The following is a 17,737-nucleotide window of genomic DNA, read 5'->3' as shown; positions in this document are numbered from 1 at the left end:
ATAAATTAATATGGAATTGCTTTTACATGTCTCCACTGTATTAAATATTGATGGCACAATGCCCACGAACCAGGCTTCTCCGTCAGGGGCGCCAAGGGGCCCTGAGACCAAGAGGCCTAGGCACGGCTGCCTCCCGAGGAGGCCGGGGACAAACCCAAGATAGGCTGAGAGGCAGGAATTGGCCTGAGGGGGGCTGGAGGGCAAGCAGTTGGGGGAGGCCAGCGGTGAGCTTGTGTCTTGGGTGCCAAGTGTAAGGGGCGCCGGCAAACCCAGGCATCAAGACAAATGGCACGGGCTGGCATATTAAACGTCGTTTTCATAACGACATTAAATTATTTTAATATATTTTAAAATCATTACTTTTTAAATGAAAATACCATATTTTGATTTATTTAAAAATCTAATACAGAAACTCCATGATGAAGGTGGAATGGAGTGGGGCTGGCCTGGAAGTCAGAGTGGAGTTGGGGTCAGGTGAGCAGGTGAGGTGGCCACCTGCTCAGGTAAGGACGCCCGAGACCACCTCCCAAACCTGTCCCCAAACAGATGAGAGCCGCTGAGGGTGGGGGTGTCACCTCCTGGGGCTGAGCTGCGTGCACGTGGGCTCCTGCTGGCTGGCTGGCTGGCTGGCTGGGTGGTCAGTGGTGCCCCGAGTGGGAGAGAAAGGCCAGACCCAGAAGTGCCCCTGGGTGTCTGCCCACTGTGGAGAGCACACATACAGCAGGACGCAGCTCCAGGACGCCACCTTCGCCTGGTCTGCCCGTCTGCCCAGACCCGGCCCCAGACCCTCATCCTCAAGTTAACGAGGAAACGGCCCCTCCCTGCAGACCTGTTTGTTTTTCCTGCATTCAGACACAAGCAGCTCAGGAATGAGCTGTTTTATGGTCACCATGCTGGGGATTAGTCCCTGATGGCCCGCCACCTGGAATGCAGATCCACATGTCTGTCTCCCAGGCCACAGCTCCTTGCCAGGGTGCCAGCCACACGAGGCATGCAAAGTCACACCCATGGCAGGAACTGTGGGGGCGAGCGGGGAACGCATACCCCACTGGTCAGTGCGTTTTCCCCACCCTCCTGCTGGCCTGTGCCTTCACTCCCGTGTGAAGGGGCGGGAGGTATGGGGAGCCTTCTAGTCCCCCCATGTTCCACCCTGAGAAACACTGGGGGGCGGGAGGTATGGGGAGCCTTCTAGTCCCCCCACGTTCCACCCTGAGAAACACTGGGGGGCGGGAGGTATGGGGAGCCTTCTAGTCCCCCCACGTTCCACCCTGAGAAACACTGGGGGGCGGGAGGTATGGGGAGCCTTCTAGTCCCCCCACGTTCTACCCTGAGAAACACTGGGATTCTATTCCCTCCTTTCGGAAGTAGCCTCCTCAAGGCTGGCCTCGAGGGGAGGACAGAAGCCGGCCCAGAAACCTGAGCTCCAGCCGCATGCCAAGCCCTGGCTCCCAGAGCTCACTGGCCCCGGCGGGAAACGTGGTAGTCATTTGCCCAGAAGGAAGGGGTGGTCCTGGCTGGAGAAGTGGTGGTCGTCTGTCCAGAGGAAGGGGTGGTCAAGAGCGGGAGCAGGGGGTAGCCCAGAGGTGTCACACCCCAGCTGGCACCCTCAGGTCAAGATCATCTATGGAGGAGGAAACTGAGGCTGGGCAGTCACTGTGCTGAGGGCTCCCCATTAGAAAGTGGCCAGGCAGACAGCTGGACCAAGGCCTGCAGGACCCACGCTCCCCGCTGTGGCCCCCCCGCCCCGAAGGCATAGATGGGCTAAGAGGCTGCTTCAGCCATTGCAGGCCCAGGCCTTGCCCAGCCTCAAGAGCCCAGCCTGCCCGTGAGGAGGCACCCAAGGATGGAGTCAGGAGAGTGCAGCACCTAAGCTCAGCCCCACAGCTCCAGGGAGGGCAGCAGGGGCTCCGGGACATCCCATGCGGCCACAGCCATTCCCAGGCGCTGTGCTGGGGCCCCAGCCATGAGGAGGCCCCTGGCTCTTCATGGAGGCTCTGGGCCAAGGGCGCCCTCCCAGGCCTGCTCCCCTCTCCAGGACCTGGAAGGAAGCCCATGCAGGACCTCCCAGAGCTGGGCCCTCGGCCTCAGTGCCCCCAGTAGGCTGAGCGCACAGAGGTCCAGGCAGGTGTCCCCTCTCGTGGCACCATGCCTGTCTCAGTGGTTCCAGGGGATGTAGGACAATGCCCTGTGAGGGCCTTGGGCCCCACCTGGCACCCTCGCCTTGCCTGGCAGTCCTGCGGCTCTGAGTGTGGGGGGCAGTTCTCACCCTGACTGTCTGGCCTCAGGCAAAGCCCCAGCCTGTTCTGTGCCTCAGTTTCCCCCTCTTGGGAAGGTGCATGATCACAACACACTTCTCACAGGCTGCCTGCTGGGTGAGGGCTTGGCACGTGGCCAGCCTGTCACTCACTCATGGAATATGTAAAGTGCTTTGGTGCCCCTTGCAGACTTAGAGACCCAGTCTAGAGCCTGTCTAGAGCCTTCTGGGCCTCTGCTAGCTGGTGGACTACCCCCATGCAGGGCTCAGAGACGTGCACTCCTCAGGACAGGGCCCCACTGACCTGGGTGACACTACGGAGGGCAGGGCCAACGAAGGTGGAGGAGAGGGGCCTGGGGGGTGGCCTGGGGAAGGGGGAGCTGTGGACAGAGGGAGGCCCCTGGGTTGGGGGCAGGACTGTCTCTGGGACAGAGAAGGGTGGGGCCAGCGGTCCTGGGGCTCTAACAGGCCAGGCACTCACATTCCGAGGGGATGCCCGGCCCCCGTGAGGCCGCCCTGGAGACTCCGGCCTGGCTCTCAGGAAGAGCCATAAAGGGGCTGACGCCACCAGGTGGGGGTGGGGGAACAAGCCAGCAGGCTGGCAAACTCTCAGGGTAAAAGCAAAAGCAGACACACACCCCAAAATAAACCCGCTTCCTTTCAGCAGGAGAAAGTAAATAAACGAACACCAATTCACGAGGGCCAGGCCTCCTCATCACATGGAGTCCTCTCCTCACTCACAAAGCCGGGAGCCCCACACACGGGCTGGTGGTGAAACCGTCAACACCCCCGTGGCACCCAGGCCCCAGGCCGCATCTTCCCCGAGGTACAGCCAGCCTCAGAGCCCTGCCGGAAGGTGGCCCAGGTGACTGTGTCTTGAGGTCTCAGCTCAGATGTCACCTCCTCAGGGAGGCCTCCCTGCTCCTGGGCTGAGACAGTCCTGCAGGGACAGCTCGGTGGTGCTTCCCATGGCCACCTGTGAACCACCACAGGCCAGCCCCAGCTCACACCATGCTTCTCGCTCCTGACTGTGACAGAGAGAGCAAGACAGGGCTGCCCGAACCCCTGCCGGTGCCTGGCACAGAGCAGGACCGAAAACCACACGCCTCAACAGTGAGTCCACAAACGGAGACCCAGCCTCACCAGGAGGCCCTTTCGGTCCAGGGAAAGTCTCCACAGCAGAGGGATCGATTGCAGCCTCTGGGATTACAGTCCTCAGCAGCCCTTGCAGCGGGCCCCGCATTGGCCCTGGGAGACAGACTGCTGTCTCCCATGTGCAGATGGAGAAACTGAGGCATACAGCAGGTGCGTACTCTGCCTCTGTCCCCAGGCCCACTCAGTAGGGCAGCTGAACTCGTTCCTCTTTGCATGGAACTCCAGGAGGAGGAAGAACCCTGACCCAGGTGCTCAGTGGGTGGCCAGGTCCTGCCGCCCCTCAGCCCACAGCGCCTTGGCTTCCCCAGCTCTTCCTGACACCACCCCTCCCGCTGGGCAGTGCTGCCCTCACGCACACCCCTGCACCAGCCCCCAGCCCCTTCTGGCCTTGCCCCGCCAGGGTGCAGCGTCGTCAGGGAGGCAGGGATTTTCGGAGCCTCCAGGTGAGGAGAGAGTGAACGGCAGGCAGTCAGACTTGACTTCAAAAGGCGGCTTGAATGTAGGGAACGGGGTTCCAGCTTTTTTACTTTCAATTCTAAATTTAGATGCAGAGGGGCAAACAGAGCCGGCAGCCTCCTGTGTTTAGAGACCCCCAGGCGCTGAACAGAGGAGCCCGTGTTTGCAAAAACTGCTTCTCCCTCCACTCAAACTTTAACACAAACAAACGCATTTTGTTCCAAGGGCAAAGAAAAGTCTTAAATTCTCCCCAAACGCCTCGGCAGCCAGGGCAGGCGCCACACTCAGGGGATCCGAGAGTTCTCACATCCAAGTTGCGTATCCCTACCCCGGCGAAGGGGACAGGAGGGGACACTCAACCACTGAGCCGGCACCTTCACTGGACAGCTGTGGTAACTGGTGGCCGGCAAGGGGAGGGACCTTCCTAGGAAGTCCACCTAATTCATATTCACCCGGACCCACAGAATGCGATATTTGGAAACAGGCTCTTTGAAGATTCAATCAAGATGAGCTCCTCCTGGATCACCTGAGTGGACCCTAAAGCCAACGGCAAGTGTCCTCATGAGAGACAGAGCCTGACACAGCGGAATGAGGCGGCCGCACACCGGGCACGCCTGGAGTCTCCAGCCACGGGGAGAGGAGAGGAAAGTTCTCCCTGAGCCTTCGGAGGGACAGGCCCTGTGCACACCTCGCTTCGGGCTCTGGCCTCTAGAGCGCGTGAGTTTCTGTTGCTCTAGGCCCGGCAGTTCGCGGACTTTGTTGTGGCAGCTCCAGCACTCTCTCGGGGTGTCTGAGGGGTGAGGAGTCCACAGAGTCCAGGCAAGGTCTGGGGCAGATGCAGCATGATGATCAGAATGGCCTGGACTCCAGGAAGCCAGCTCCCACCCAGTAAGGGCCTGTGGCAGCCCCGACGGACGGATGGACGTGGAGCAGGCCTGGCTGCCTGGCCGGCGAGGGCATACTTCACTCCCCGGTGGGGTGAAGGAAGCAGGACAAAGGAGCTGAAAGAAAACAACTGCTCAGGGCGCAGTTGCAAATTGGCAAAACTGGCTTAAAAGCCCCCATCTGGGCTGCTGCCCCTTCTTGCGTTTCTCAAGTTCTGTTTGTCCGAGAAACGCCAGGAACACAGCCCATAACTCAGGCCTCAGGGGCCGCTCCCCCCGGACAGCTGCAGGGCAGCTGAATGGGAGCTGTTTGCCCCACAGCCCTGGGTGGCGGGGGGCCCAGGGCGATCAGGGGCGCAGGGCCCGGCGGGAACAATGGCCAGGCCAGGGCGCGCGATGGCCGAGGCTCGGGCTGCAGCTGACGGTGCGGGCTGGGGCACTGATGCCAAGCCGGGCACAAAGGGGCCGTGTTCCCGGCCAGCGGGCGGATGTTTGCACAGGTGTGGGAGTGGGAGTGCCGCTCTGCCGCGGGCTGGGGGGCTGGGGAGTAGCGTCCGCTGCCCACAGCTCCAGTGGGCGGCCGGGAAGGCAGGCAGGGCAGCGGCGAAGGCTGGGCACTGCTTATCAGCCGTGCCGGGGCCAGTACCCACTGGCTTCTGCCGCACCGCCAGCTCCTCACTGCCCACCTTGTCCCCAGCCTCCTGGGAACTCTCCTGGCTCTGGACAGTCCATCCCCCGAGCAGGCCCTACCCATCCACACTCACTGCCGGCAGCCTCCCGCCGGGGGGCTGGGCCCTTCTGCCCAAACCTGCTCAGGCCTGCCACACTGGGGCCTTCGGGGACACAGGCCCCCAGGAAGGTGGGAAGAGGCCGAAAGTGGGGCCTGCCCCAACCCAGGAGCTGTGTCAGCATGCCCTTGCCATCCCTGAGCAGTGCGGCACTTTGGAAGCTTCCAGAAAACCTGCTGACTCGGCCTATGTCAGGAGCCACTGCTGAGTGTCTGGCCTCACGGGGGAAGCGGCAGTGGGGGGGAGGGAGGAGGTACAGCAATCGCAGGGACACGTGCCTGCCTGGGGAGCCACCGGGAGGCTTCTCACCCCGCCCAGATATGCTCTGATGGTGGTGGGGGGGCCCGAGAGCCAGCAAGCCTGGTCCCTTCTGGAAGGAAGACTCAGGGCAGACGGACTGGGTCCTGGCACCACCACCATGTGTTTCCCATGGCTGCCCTGCCCGCCCCAACCTCCAGCCCCTGTGCGGCCCCCAGGCCTTGGCTCCCACCCTGTGTGGGCTTCGACGGCCTCCTCCCCAGCCCCCAGCCCCTGTTGCTACCACGATCCCATCTGACCTGCTATCGGACTGAGTGAGCCCGGAGGTCAGTAGACAAGGGCAGACGCGGGGGCAGGCTTGTGGCGGCAGAGTAGGGGGCACCCCGTCACCTCTGCACTTGGGCTTCTCGGTCCCCACCCAGGGCCACTCCCCAAGGTGTGATGGTGCCACCCTGGGCCTTGGTGGCCTCTGGACGGCCCACCCGGCCCTGCAGCTGTAGGGGGAGATGGGATGGAGTCACTCCCTCCCTGCACTCTGGCCTCCAGCCAGCTGCTCCCCTTGGGGTACCCACGTGTTCCCCCTAGAAGCAGCCTTCGAGCTCCACGTGTATATAAACGCCAGCTTTCACTGGAGGATTTGAAGGCAGCCACCAGCTCCCACAGGGACACTGGCAAGCTAGGCCTGCCCCTAAAAATGCCTCAGCCAGCGTCTTCTAAGCCATGAGAAACTGCTGCTGGGCCCACATGCCAGTGACACGGGACTTGGGGAGCCTGCAGCTCGGAGGGCGCGCCCTGATTCCTGCAGCTGCATCCTCATCGGAACATCTCCCTCTCCTACGTGCAGGCCTGAGTCCCTCAAGGAAGCCCCCACAGACACGGCCCAAAGCACCCTGTCCCGCCCCTCCTGTGCAGCCTCTCCGAGCTTTGGGTAGCTCGGTGTTCCGGTGTGGGATCCGCCTGCTGCACACCCGCTTCCCCAAGGCTTCTGGGCTGCTCTAGGTGGCTGGAACCCACCTTCACAGCCAGGGGCAGCCTCTGGGCCCACAGGCCGGGTCCCTGCTTCCCTAGGCCCAGCTGCACCTATGTCACCACTGCCCAGGCCCGGCTCCAGAACTTGCAGGCCCAGCATCCACTGGAAACATGGGGGCTCTCTGATCTCTGCTGGGGTCTCTTGAGCCGTCATGGTCTTTCCTGTTTGCTGTCTCATGTCTGGCTCCTTGGGGACAGGGGCACTTACAGGGCCTGTGCGGACCCTCAGAGACACGCGAGGTATGCATCTGACGCCGCTCTCCTGGGGCCCTGCCAAGGTGAGGACCAGGTTGGAGGCAGGGAATGGGCAACCTAGGACGATGGCAGGAGGCAGAGCCATGGGGAGCCGAAACTGCTAAGCCCCCAACACACGCTCCAGTGACCCCTCCGATTTCCCTCTCAAATCTCAAGTTCAAAGATGAGACATTCAGAACTCAACACTGAGCGTGGGGACCCGTGCCAGCGGCTCCAAGTGCAGGTTTGTGGACAGAGGCCTGTGAACGTGCAGGTGAGAAGCCCCCGCCAAGGCCCGAAGTCTCGAGACACCAGTGCCCTGATGTCCTGCCCACTCCTCAGCCCGAGCAGCCCCTGACTTACCACACCCCACCACAGCGCATCTGCGTAGCTGCCGAACTCCACACGGCCTGACTCATTCACTGCGTCCTTCTCAGCCAGGTACACAAAGTACGAGGAGAAGATGAGGCCCAGGAAGCCGATGTACAGGGTGGTTATCAGCTCCTAGGCGAGAAAACAGATGGTGTCGGGCTCCAGGAACCGCAGGCTGGGAGCCTCCTGTGCAGACGCCTAAGGCAGCGAGTCCCAGAGATCACTGGGCATCCTACGCCACTCCAGCGCGGTTCACATGCACAGGGCCGGCTTCAATATAACCCACTCCTCACAACTCCGGTAAGTGGCGGGTGGGGGTTACCCCCAGAATGAGGCTCAGCCCTGGGGTCGCCCTAGGCCCACCGTCTGGGCCGGCACGGGCTCCACTGATTGCCCAGCTCTCTTTCCTGCCACGTGACAGAACCAAGAATGGACCAGGACCCAGGAGATCCTCACGGAGAGGAAGTGTCCCCTCACCCCACAGAGCCAGGGGCCGGTGCAGCCTGAGCCCGTCTGGGTGCAGCCCTCGGGAAAGGGTCTGGTGGCCCCGCCGTGACCGGGTTCTTGATTTGCCTGGGTTTTTCATTTCTGACTTTCTGTCTTCATTTGCCCCCAGCTCAGAGGAAGGTGAGCACATCATCAGCCTGGCAGGCCAGGGTCACCGGCACCAGGCTGGGGTGGAGCATCCAGGCTGGGCTCAAGCTTGGGCTTGCTCTGAGATCCTGGGCCCCATTCAGGTACCCTTGCGCCCGGGCACCCACCGGCCCCCAGGGCCTCAGTGCATCTCAAGCTGTCCTAGTGTGGGCTGCTCTGCTCCCTCCGTCCTGCCCCCAACCTGAGCCCCACACCCCTAACCCGGGCCACCCACCTGGCGGTGGATGAAGACCACGGAGCCCAGGAGCCTCCAGGTGCCTCCCTGGCGGTCGACGTGTAGCATCCTCAGGATCTGCAGGAAGCGGATGCCCCTGGGAAGGAGACGGTGTGGGGCTGAGGGAGCCAGGCTGAGCTCAGCTGTTCACGCCGGGCCTAGGGCTGGCCGATAGCATGGATGTTCCTGCCCCTGCCCCTGCCGGGCGTCCACTCTGGGTGGGGAGGCTGGGTATACGTCCATCCCAACAGGGGCCTTGGAATCTCCCTCCCAGGCGCAGCCCCCCCAGAGCCTGCTCTGAATCTGCTCACACAGGGCTGAGCTGGGGGTTGGCCAGGCACCTCCAGATTCCCTCAGTCCCCAGACTGCCTTCTGGGGGAGCCCCTTGGGTCACCCCAGTTTGCAGATGGGCAGGCTGTGTGCCCAGATGGTCAGGTTACTACCCAAGTCCTGGAAGCTCAGAGGTGCTGGCTCTGGGCCAGAGCCTAGGGCTGCCTGAGGCATCTTGGGTCTGAGCCGTGCCCTCCACACTTGCCTGCACCCACCCTGCTCCACCCATCCCAGCACATGGCTCAGTGCCCCCGGGGACAGTGGGCACCAGGGCACCTTGCATCAGAGCAAGGTGGATGCGGCGTGAGACCACCCACGGCTCAGGAGGGGTGCTCGGGGCGGGGCGGCATGGCAGGGAGAGCTTGTGGCACAGACGCACCTGATGGCTGACGTGGCAAACACCTGCCCCTTGGAGCCCACGCAGAGGACGACCATGGAGGCCACGACCACGATGAGGTCTGTGGAGTGCAGGAGAGGGGGAGCTTGTCGTGACCACCATAGCCAGGGCCCCGGGGAAGAGCATACACCCTGCTTTCACCTGAGGAAAGGGCTTGCCGGTTAGGCTGGTCAGGCCCTGATGACCGGAGACATGGAGACACCTCGGATAGGGAGGCAGGCAGCGTCTAAACTGAGAGATCCAACCTCTGTCCTGGCCATGCAGAGCCCCTAGCCCAGGCTGGGCCCTGTGCTGAGCTCTGCAAGTGGCCAGAAAGGGCAGGGCCTTAGGCCTGGACCATGGTTCTCAGGCCGCCAAGGGCGACTGGCCCACCGTGAAGCTATGCTGGGCTGCAAGGCTTACGGGAATCTGTGAGGGACCAACCCCCCACCCCCAACACCATGATCAGCGTCTTAGTGCAGAGGCTGCTGAGGGCTCCCAATCCTCCTGTGCTGGGTCCTGGGCAGTCACCCCCTGCTGGCCTTGGGGTTCCCCAGTCCTTAGGGGACTCCATCTGGTAGGGGTCATGAGGTGGGGGTCCTTCCTGGTCTGGAAACCTGGGCGTGACCTCCACAGGGCAGGCATGACTCACCGATGATGGAAATGGGCTTCCGGGCAAAGCGCAGCCGCCCCCAGAGGCCCACGTACTTGCTGCGGCAGCCAGCGGACCAGAGGCGGACCACGTACTCTGTCCCAAAGAACACCACCAGCACGATCTCCTGCAGGGACAGAGTGGGGCGCTCAGTGCAGGCAGGCTCGGCCTTGAGTGGCTTCAGACCCTGCAACCTGTTTGAACCCAGCCATGCTGGAGCCTCCACTGAAGGACACCCTGAGAACGGCAGGCCCAGGTCCTGGCCTGCTGGGGATGGTGATGCCTGTGCACAGAGGCCCTGGAGGGCTGAGCATCTTCAGCTCACGTCCACAGGCAGTGGAGCCCAGGTGAGGCTGCCGCTTTCAGGCCAGGCCCACCCAGGCCAGATGAGGCCCCACACCAGGAACCCCAGCCTTGGCCAGAGGGGGTCCGATGCCAGGAACCCCAGTCTAGGTCAGAGGGGGTCCCACACCAGGAAACCCAGCCTGGGTCAGAGGAGGCCCCACGCCAGGAATCCCAGCCTGGGCCAGAAGAGGCCCCACACCAGGAACCCCAGACTTGGCCAGAGGGGGTCCGACGCCAGGAACCCCAGCCTAGGTCAGAGGGGGTCCCACGCCAGGAACCCCAGCCTGGGTCAGAGAAAGTCCCACGCCAGGAACCCCAGCCTGGGCCAGAGGGGGTCCCACGCAAGGAACCCCGGGTGCCCTCCGTGACAAGCGCTTTCCCACCAGATCCAGCCGGAAAGCCTCAGAGCTGGCCTTCGAGCCTGGTGTACCTGGGGTAGGGGCAGCCTCTGGATCACTTTGCCCTTACAGGGAGTCACCTGGCCCCTCCGCACCCCAACACCTCCTCAACTCCACCGACACCAGAGGGCGGAGGTTCCTGGAGGAGTGGGAAGAAGACCCTCGGAGCTGGATCCCGCCCCCCTAGGCACAGAAGTGGGAAGCTGGGCCTCAGTTTCCTCCGCTGGAGAGTGTGGATTCAGCAGGGCCAGGCTCAGTGGGCTTGGTGGGGACTTATTGCCAAAATGCAGCTTTCATGTGAAGTGCAGCCCGTTGTGACACTTAAAGCGCGGCGGCCACCTGCAGGCTGGAGCCCAGCGCCCAGGCAGCTGGGGTGTACAGGAGGCCCTTGGGGAAGGTGTGTGGGGCTGGAAGATGAAACCAGCCCCCACGTGTGAGAGGCGCTAGCCACACAAAGCTACAAAGCCACAGGCATACGGCATCTCAGGCTCACTTCTGGCGCACTCCTGCCTGTCCTCCCTCAGAAGCCGGGCCCTGAAGGGGACTTCTGCTCCCACTGGGTGACAGTGGCTGGTCTCGCTCCCATGCCATGCCCCACCAGGGAGTCCACTATGAGCGGTCAGCTGGACACTGCCATCGCTGGCTCCCAAATGTTATTAATTAGGATGGAATGATACTTACACCATCTGGCATGTGTTTGGGACAAGCCCAATGGATAAGGGGAGACATGCTGGGAGCTTAGTTGCTTTCCTTTTGCAAAAATGTTTTTGGCTCATGACGTCAAATCCTTCAGGGGTGTGGGGGTGCGTGTGGTCGGGTGTATACGGGAGATGGCGGGGGTGTAAGGTAAAGAAAGAGTGTGGGCCAGACGCCGGGGCTCACGCCTGTAATCCCAGCACTCTGGGAGGCCGAGGCAGACAGATCACGAGGTCAGGAGTTCAAGACCAGCCTGATCAACATGGTAAAACCCCGTCTCCACTAAAAATACAAAAATTAGCCTGGCGTGGTAGCGCGCGCCCTGTAATCCCAGCTACTCAGGAGGCTGAGGCAGGAGAATCACTTGAACTCGAGAGGCAGAGGTTGCAGTGAGCCGAGATCACACCATTGTGCTACAGCCTGGGTGACAGAGCGAGACTCCATCTCAAAGAACAAAAAACAAAAAACAAAAGGTGTGGACACCTGCAGGCTCTGTGGCCTCATTGGGGGTGTGGGTCCCACCTCTGTCCTCAGCTCCTGGGGACCAGGGCTCTAGGCTGAGGTCCGGCTGAGCTCCTTAGAGAAGAGGCTACATTGGTCTTATCCACCCCCATTTCCCAGGCCCCAGAACAGGACCTGCTCCAGTCAGTGCTCAACATGGACATGCTGAATGAACGAACGAAGGAACAAATAAATGACTATTCCAACGAGCCGGCCTAGAGCTCTCTGGTAACAGGAGCTCTGTCTCGTTGGTCTTTGCTTCTGAGAACCTGCCCTTTAGGGAGACTGGGCCTGGACACCATAACGCCTGCCTTTGTTTGGTCATCGTGAAAAAGGCCACGGAAACACGGAGCTCCAAGTCCCTGGAGTTGAGACAGGGTGCCCGTGACGGCACAGAGGCCGGCTCACCCGACTGCTGGTGGCCTTGGTGGGGAGGCATAGCGGCTCCCAGCCCAGCTCTGCTGACCCATCCACCACCCAGCAGACTGGCCTTTAGCAGGGTCTTTCTTGTTTTGATGCACTTTATTTGTTTATTTATTTTTGAGACAGAGTCTCACTCTGTCGCCCAGGCTGGAGTGCAGTGGCATGATCTCGGCTCACTGCAACCTCTGCCTCCCGGGTTCAAGCAATTCTCCTGCCTCAGCCTCCTGAGTAGCTGGGATTACAGGCACATGCCACCACACCTGGCTAATTTTTTGTATTTTTTTAGTAGAGATGGGGTTTTGCCATGTTGGCCAGGCTGGTCTCAAACTCCTGACCTCAGGTGATCTGCCCGCCTCGGCCTCCCAAAGTGCTGGGATTATAAGCGTGAGCCACCGTGCCTGACCTTGTTTTGATGCACTTTAAAAATTACTTAAATACCTTCTCCAGGCATGTCCTAGGCAGGTCTGAAATGATAGGTGTGTCTTACGTTATACCTTGAAGTAGATAAGTAACTATTAGGGATTGCTGTGGACAGCTGCATGTCTTTCTAAAGTTGTCTGGACCTAACACTCAGGGAACGTGTTTAGGGGCTGGCCTTCTAAGATGGCAGGACTCCTGCCTGTGGGACAAGGTGGTAGGAACAATTAAAAACAACACTGATCCCCAAATCCAGCTGGATGTGGGAAGGCAGCGCAAGGCTCCGTGGCTGGGGAGGCCCCGCTTGTCAGGTTAATTAGGCTGGGGCTGGTAGCAGGCCAGGAAAGAGCCAAGGAAAAGTCCCTTCACCATCTCTAGGCTGGAAACAGCAAGATGGAATGTTTGCTCAGAGATAAAACTATCTCCACCACCATCAGCCTCAAACGCTCTCCTGGGCTGTGCGGGACAACACCCAGGGCCAAGGCCACAGCAAGACCCCAGGGAGCTCACACTCAGCTGGGGACAGGGAGGAGGGCTGGTCCCCCACGCCATGCCATGGCCCACCCCTGATTCACAGGACCACATCCCCAGTCTAAAGCAGGCTCACAGAACGGCAGGCCCGCCTCCCCCTGGCTCTAGCAGTCCAGACCCCAGGTGGGTGATGCCCTAGCCGCCCTCCTAACCCTGGGTTCATCTGTATTTGCAGACTTGGTCCTAAGTTCCAAAGGTGAACTAAAGGGGCCTCAAGCTCCTCCCCAGAACCTGCACGCATTTGGTACTTCTCCCTTGCCCGCCTTGCTCAAGCAACTGCCATAGCTCCTGCCATCCACACTGAGGGTCAGAGTCTAGGGCTGTCCCTGAGGCCTCCTTCCCGGGGGTTCACAGCCCCAGTCTCCCCCAGAGCCTCCCATGGGCCCCAGGTGCCCCCTATTCCCTGGGGCGCCCCTGCCTCCTCAGGACCCTGTGTCTGGAGTGCTCTCTCCCTCCCCCACTCCACCCCCTAGGTTACCCCACCCTTCTCAGGCCAGCTCAGCACCCCCACCACCCCCAGCCCCTCTGAGAGCCCCATCCACTACACGTGCAGAACCAGGGGTACTTCCTGACTCCCCCACTGATAACAAGGCCAGCCCCAGGGCCTTCTCTGAGGGGCACCCAGGATCGTCCAGCCCCACATAGCGCCTCTCACAAGATCTATGTGGCGCCTGCAAGCCCCCCGGGGTCAAGGATGCAATGGCCCGGGACGCTGATGGAGTGCGGCCCTGAGCTCTGCCCCATAGATACGAGAAGAAGAGCCGTCCTTGGTCTCCACTGAGACCACAAACAGACCAAAGGGACAAAGAGGCCCCTCCTACCCTGGTCACTCTCCTTCAGACTAAAGCAAGGCCGCCTCCTGGCTGCGGATGGCTTCGTGGACAAAAGGGCCTCAGAGCTGGGCACCGAGACGTGCACAGAACAAACACAGACCCACATAATGGGGGTGGTGGCCTCTGTTCGCATTTTACAGAGGAGGAAAGCCAGGCTCAGCTAGGTCAGGTCACCCGCAGCTTAGGGGAGGGAAGGCTGACGTCCATGGCAGAGAGAGCCCCACCCTGGGACAATGTACAGGTGTCCTCAGGTGTGGGAGAGGACACTGGCAGGTGAGGCCAGGCCTCCATGGAGGGCTGACCACTCTCATGCACAGACATGACCTGGGCATGGTGGTGGTTCTGGAAGTGGCCCTGTTACTGCCGGACGAGTGGGTGCAGGCCAAAGGCTGGAGGACCCTTGGCAAACGGGACCCAGACATGAGATAAGGACACCAGGCTGCAAAAGCGGCCCTGGGAGAGAGAGGGTAACCAAGAGAGACTCCAGAGCCTCCAGCCCTGCCAGGGGACAGGGAGGTGTCTCAGCCCTGTGGGGTGAGGTGGGGAAGACAGGCCTGGGCCTCACAGAGCCGTCAGCACCACCAGCCGCCCTGCCTTGGTGGGGAAGACAGGCCTGGGCCTCACAGAGTCGTCAGCACCACCAGCTGCCCTGCTTTGGTGGTCATCTAGTGGGCAGCCGGGAAGCTGGAGAGCTGGGTCTGGCCTGGAGGGAGGGTGTGGGTGTCAGATGGCCCCAAGCTGGGGGCAGGCACAAGAGCCACCAGGACCACAGCACCCTCCTTCCTCCAGACCCAGTGAGGGGCCTGGGACAAGGACGCTCAGGGTCAGAAAGCCATACCCCGTGGGTTCTGCCCCTCCCTGAGACACCTTCGCAGAAACAACAGAAAAGACATGTGAAGTGGGAAGAAACACCTCGGAACCTTGGCTGATGCCACTGCCCTCCACATCGGATCCACTCGTTCAACTGTGTGCTTTTCTAGCAAGGCCTGAAAGCAACGGGTTTCTGGGTCCCTGCCCCCCAAAACAAGATAGGCCACAGGTCTTTCCCCTGGCCACAAGCCAGCCATCCCACACCACATCCCCAGCTCTGTTCTACCATGAGTGTGAATCCATGTCCATCCTGGGGCATGTTATAAGTTGGCTCTCAGGTGTATTATTTGTGTGCTTTAAAATTATTTAAAAAACCAAAGTTCCTAACAACTCAGTTTTTAAAAAATAGGCAAAGGGCTTGGACAGTCATTTCTGTGAAGAAGATACACAGATGGCCAACAGGCACACGGAGGGATGCCCAGTGTCACTAATCATCAAGGAAATGCAAATCAAGACCACAACGAGATGCCACCTCTCATCCATTAGGGTGGCTACCACCCCAAACAGAGCGACAAGTGCTCCCAAGGATCCGGAGAAGTTGGGACCTTGTGCGCTGCTGGGGGATGCAGAATGCTGCAGCTCCTTTAAAACGTGAAATGACCAGCCACTCGATTTTGCTGTGAACCTAAAACTGCTCTAACAAATAGTCTATTTAAATAACATGCCAGAAAAAAAATAGAATCACTGTATGACCCAGCAATTCCACTTTGGAGTCTGTCCCCGGTCTCTTTAAAGGAGATCCACACACACCCATGTCCACAGCAGCACCATTCACAACAGCCAAAAAGTGGAACCAGCCCAGTGTCCCTCAGTGCGCCGACGGAGACAGAAGATGTGGTTCCTCCATACCATGCAATAGGATTTGGCCTTAAAAAAAATTTCTCACACAGGCTGTAACATGGAGGAACCTTGAAGACATTACTCTCAGTGAAATGAGCCAGTTACACAAGGACAAATACTATCTGCTTCCACTCACCTGAGGTTGCTACAGTCGTCAGATTCACAGAGGTAGAAAGTAGATGGTGGGTGCCAGGGGCTGGGGAAGGGGGAGTAGGGAGTGAGTGTTTAATGGGGACAGACTTTCATCAGTTTTGCAGATGAAAAAAGCTCTGGAGCTGGATGGCGGCGATGGTCACAATGAACCGTGATCTTAAAAAGGGTTAAGATGGTAAAACATATTTCTGTTTTATTTTATTTTGAGATAGAGTCTTGCTCTGTTGCCCAGGCAGGAATGCAGTGGCTCCGTCTCAGCTCACTGCAACCTCTGCCTCCCGGGTTCAAGTGATTCTCCTGCCTCAGCCTCCTGAGTAGCTGGGATTAGAGGCACACACCACCACACCTGGCTAATCTTTTTATATTATTAGTAGAGACAAGGTTTCACCATGTTGGCCAGGCTGATCTCAAACTCCTGACCTCAGGTGATCCGCCCGCCTCAGCCTTCCAAATTGCTGGGATTGCAGGCATGAGTCACTGCGCCTGGCCTTATATTTCACCATAATTTTAAAAAAGAACATGTTTGTCAGGAACTAGGAGAAGGGCAATGGGGATGGTTTTCCTTTTGAGGTGATGAAAAAGCTCTGGAACTGGAGACAGGTGTTGGCTGTACCGCCTTGTGAATGTACTAAATGACACCAAATCGCATGCCGTGAAATGGCTGAAATGGCTGAAATGGCTGAAATGGTGAATTTTACATGATGTGTGTTCTCTGATGCTGAAATGAGTGCCTTGAGGGGCCCTGGCCCGTGGCGGTTGTTCACCTGGGCTCCCGCGGGTCAGGTCTCCAAAAGGATTCTATGGGCCTTCAGGGCCACCCAGCGGCCCCGAGTATCTGCCACACTCCAGCTGTGGTCATCTGTAGCTGTCCTTGAGCCTTTAGTTCTTAATCTTCACTGACTATTGTTAGTTCAGCATTAAACGAAATAGCTAAGCACAAGCCATTTGTCAATTGCAAAATGGCACGCAGACCTTGAGCCCTCTCAGGATGAAGACAGAAAACAAATAGCAGGCAGTGCAAAGGGCCCTGGGTGGAAAAACACAGGCAAGCTGTAAAATTCCCCTAATCTTGTTTCATCGGAACGTTGACAAGACTTATGTTGAATGGAGCTCGGTGCCATCCTTCACAGGGGGCCCTGGATGCCAACGGGACACCCTAAGGCACAGTCACTGCCACTGACAGCTTCACTATTGGTACTGAAATCTTGTCATTAGGCAGGCAGACCCTGGGACCCTCAACCTCAACCCAGGGGAAATCAGTGCATGGTGTGGAAGGAAAATGGAAGCTCAAGGTAGCTCAAGGTCACACAGGAGGAGACACACAGCCCCGCAGGCTGGCCCCATGCTGGTATCCGGTGTTGTGGGGTTACGGCGGCATAAACAGGAGATCTGCCCAAAGCCGGAGGGCCAGCAAGGGTTTAGCAAAGCAGGTGCTTATCTGGGATTTTTAGTCTCTGAGTGAACAGAGGGGGGAAAGGTCGCACTTTGGCTCAAACGTGTTGCAACCGGCCGTGGAGCCGGTGTTCTCCGAGAAGGCTGAAGGTCGACCTGGCCATCTTATCTATTGTTTTGCTTTTATCAGCCGGCGAATCTGCAACATAGCGAAGATTTTCTGGGGTTCAATGTGTTTTGAAGTTCCATGCTGCTAGAACCACATAATTTAGGACCCTAGAGAAGGTCCCTGTGTCAATCAATCACGTGGGAAAGATCACAGGGCAGCCTGAAATAACTGGTTCTGACCAGCTGCGCTCACATCCTGTCTTTCTGGATGAAATATATAGATTTTTTTGCAAAACATAAAGGAAGCCTCGCAGACCCTTATCGCGAGGACTTTAGTGTCTCTGATATTACTCTTCTATTATCTCTTTTGTCTATTTTGGTGTCTCTGATGTTACTGCTCTACAGTATCTTTAAAGGAAAATTAATTTTAAAGACGGCGGAAGATGAAGATTAAACACCAAGGATCAGAGCTGAGCTTTGTGGAAGGGGCCGGGGTCAAGGATACAGAAACACAGCCGGCCTCCCAGGCGCCCCATAGACTTAGGCCTGGGGACCTTCCACTGGAGCCAGGAAT

The 17,737-nt window shown here is 59.2% G+C and overlaps 1 protein-coding gene across 2 annotated transcripts in view; it reads right to left on the bottom strand.

Annotated features, from left to right (window-relative positions):
• KCNQ1 (potassium voltage-gated channel subfamily Q member 1) overlaps positions 1 to 17,737 on the bottom strand; it is a 405,949-nt gene that overhangs the window by 270,729 nt on the left and 117,483 nt on the right. For both annotated transcript variants that reach the window (XM_054438695.2, XM_054438696.2), the window contains exons 3-6: positions 9,657 to 9,783; positions 9,008 to 9,086; positions 8,299 to 8,395; positions 7,422 to 7,562 (exon numbers count right to left, since the gene is read on the bottom strand). In XM_054438695.2, the coding sequence (XP_054294670.1) occupies positions 7,422 to 7,562; positions 8,299 to 8,395; positions 9,008 to 9,086; positions 9,657 to 9,783 (444 nt within the window). The remainder of the gene's footprint in view (positions 1 to 7,421; positions 7,563 to 8,298; positions 8,396 to 9,007; positions 9,087 to 9,656; positions 9,784 to 17,737) is intronic.

Source organism: Pongo pygmaeus, chromosome 9 (assembly GCF_028885625.2).
Source record: "Pongo pygmaeus isolate AG05252 chromosome 9, NHGRI_mPonPyg2-v2.0_pri, whole genome shotgun sequence".
Taxonomy (NCBI): domain Eukaryota; kingdom Metazoa; phylum Chordata; class Mammalia; order Primates; family Hominidae; genus Pongo; species Pongo pygmaeus.
This window is presented reverse-complemented; position numbering and strand designations above follow the sequence as displayed.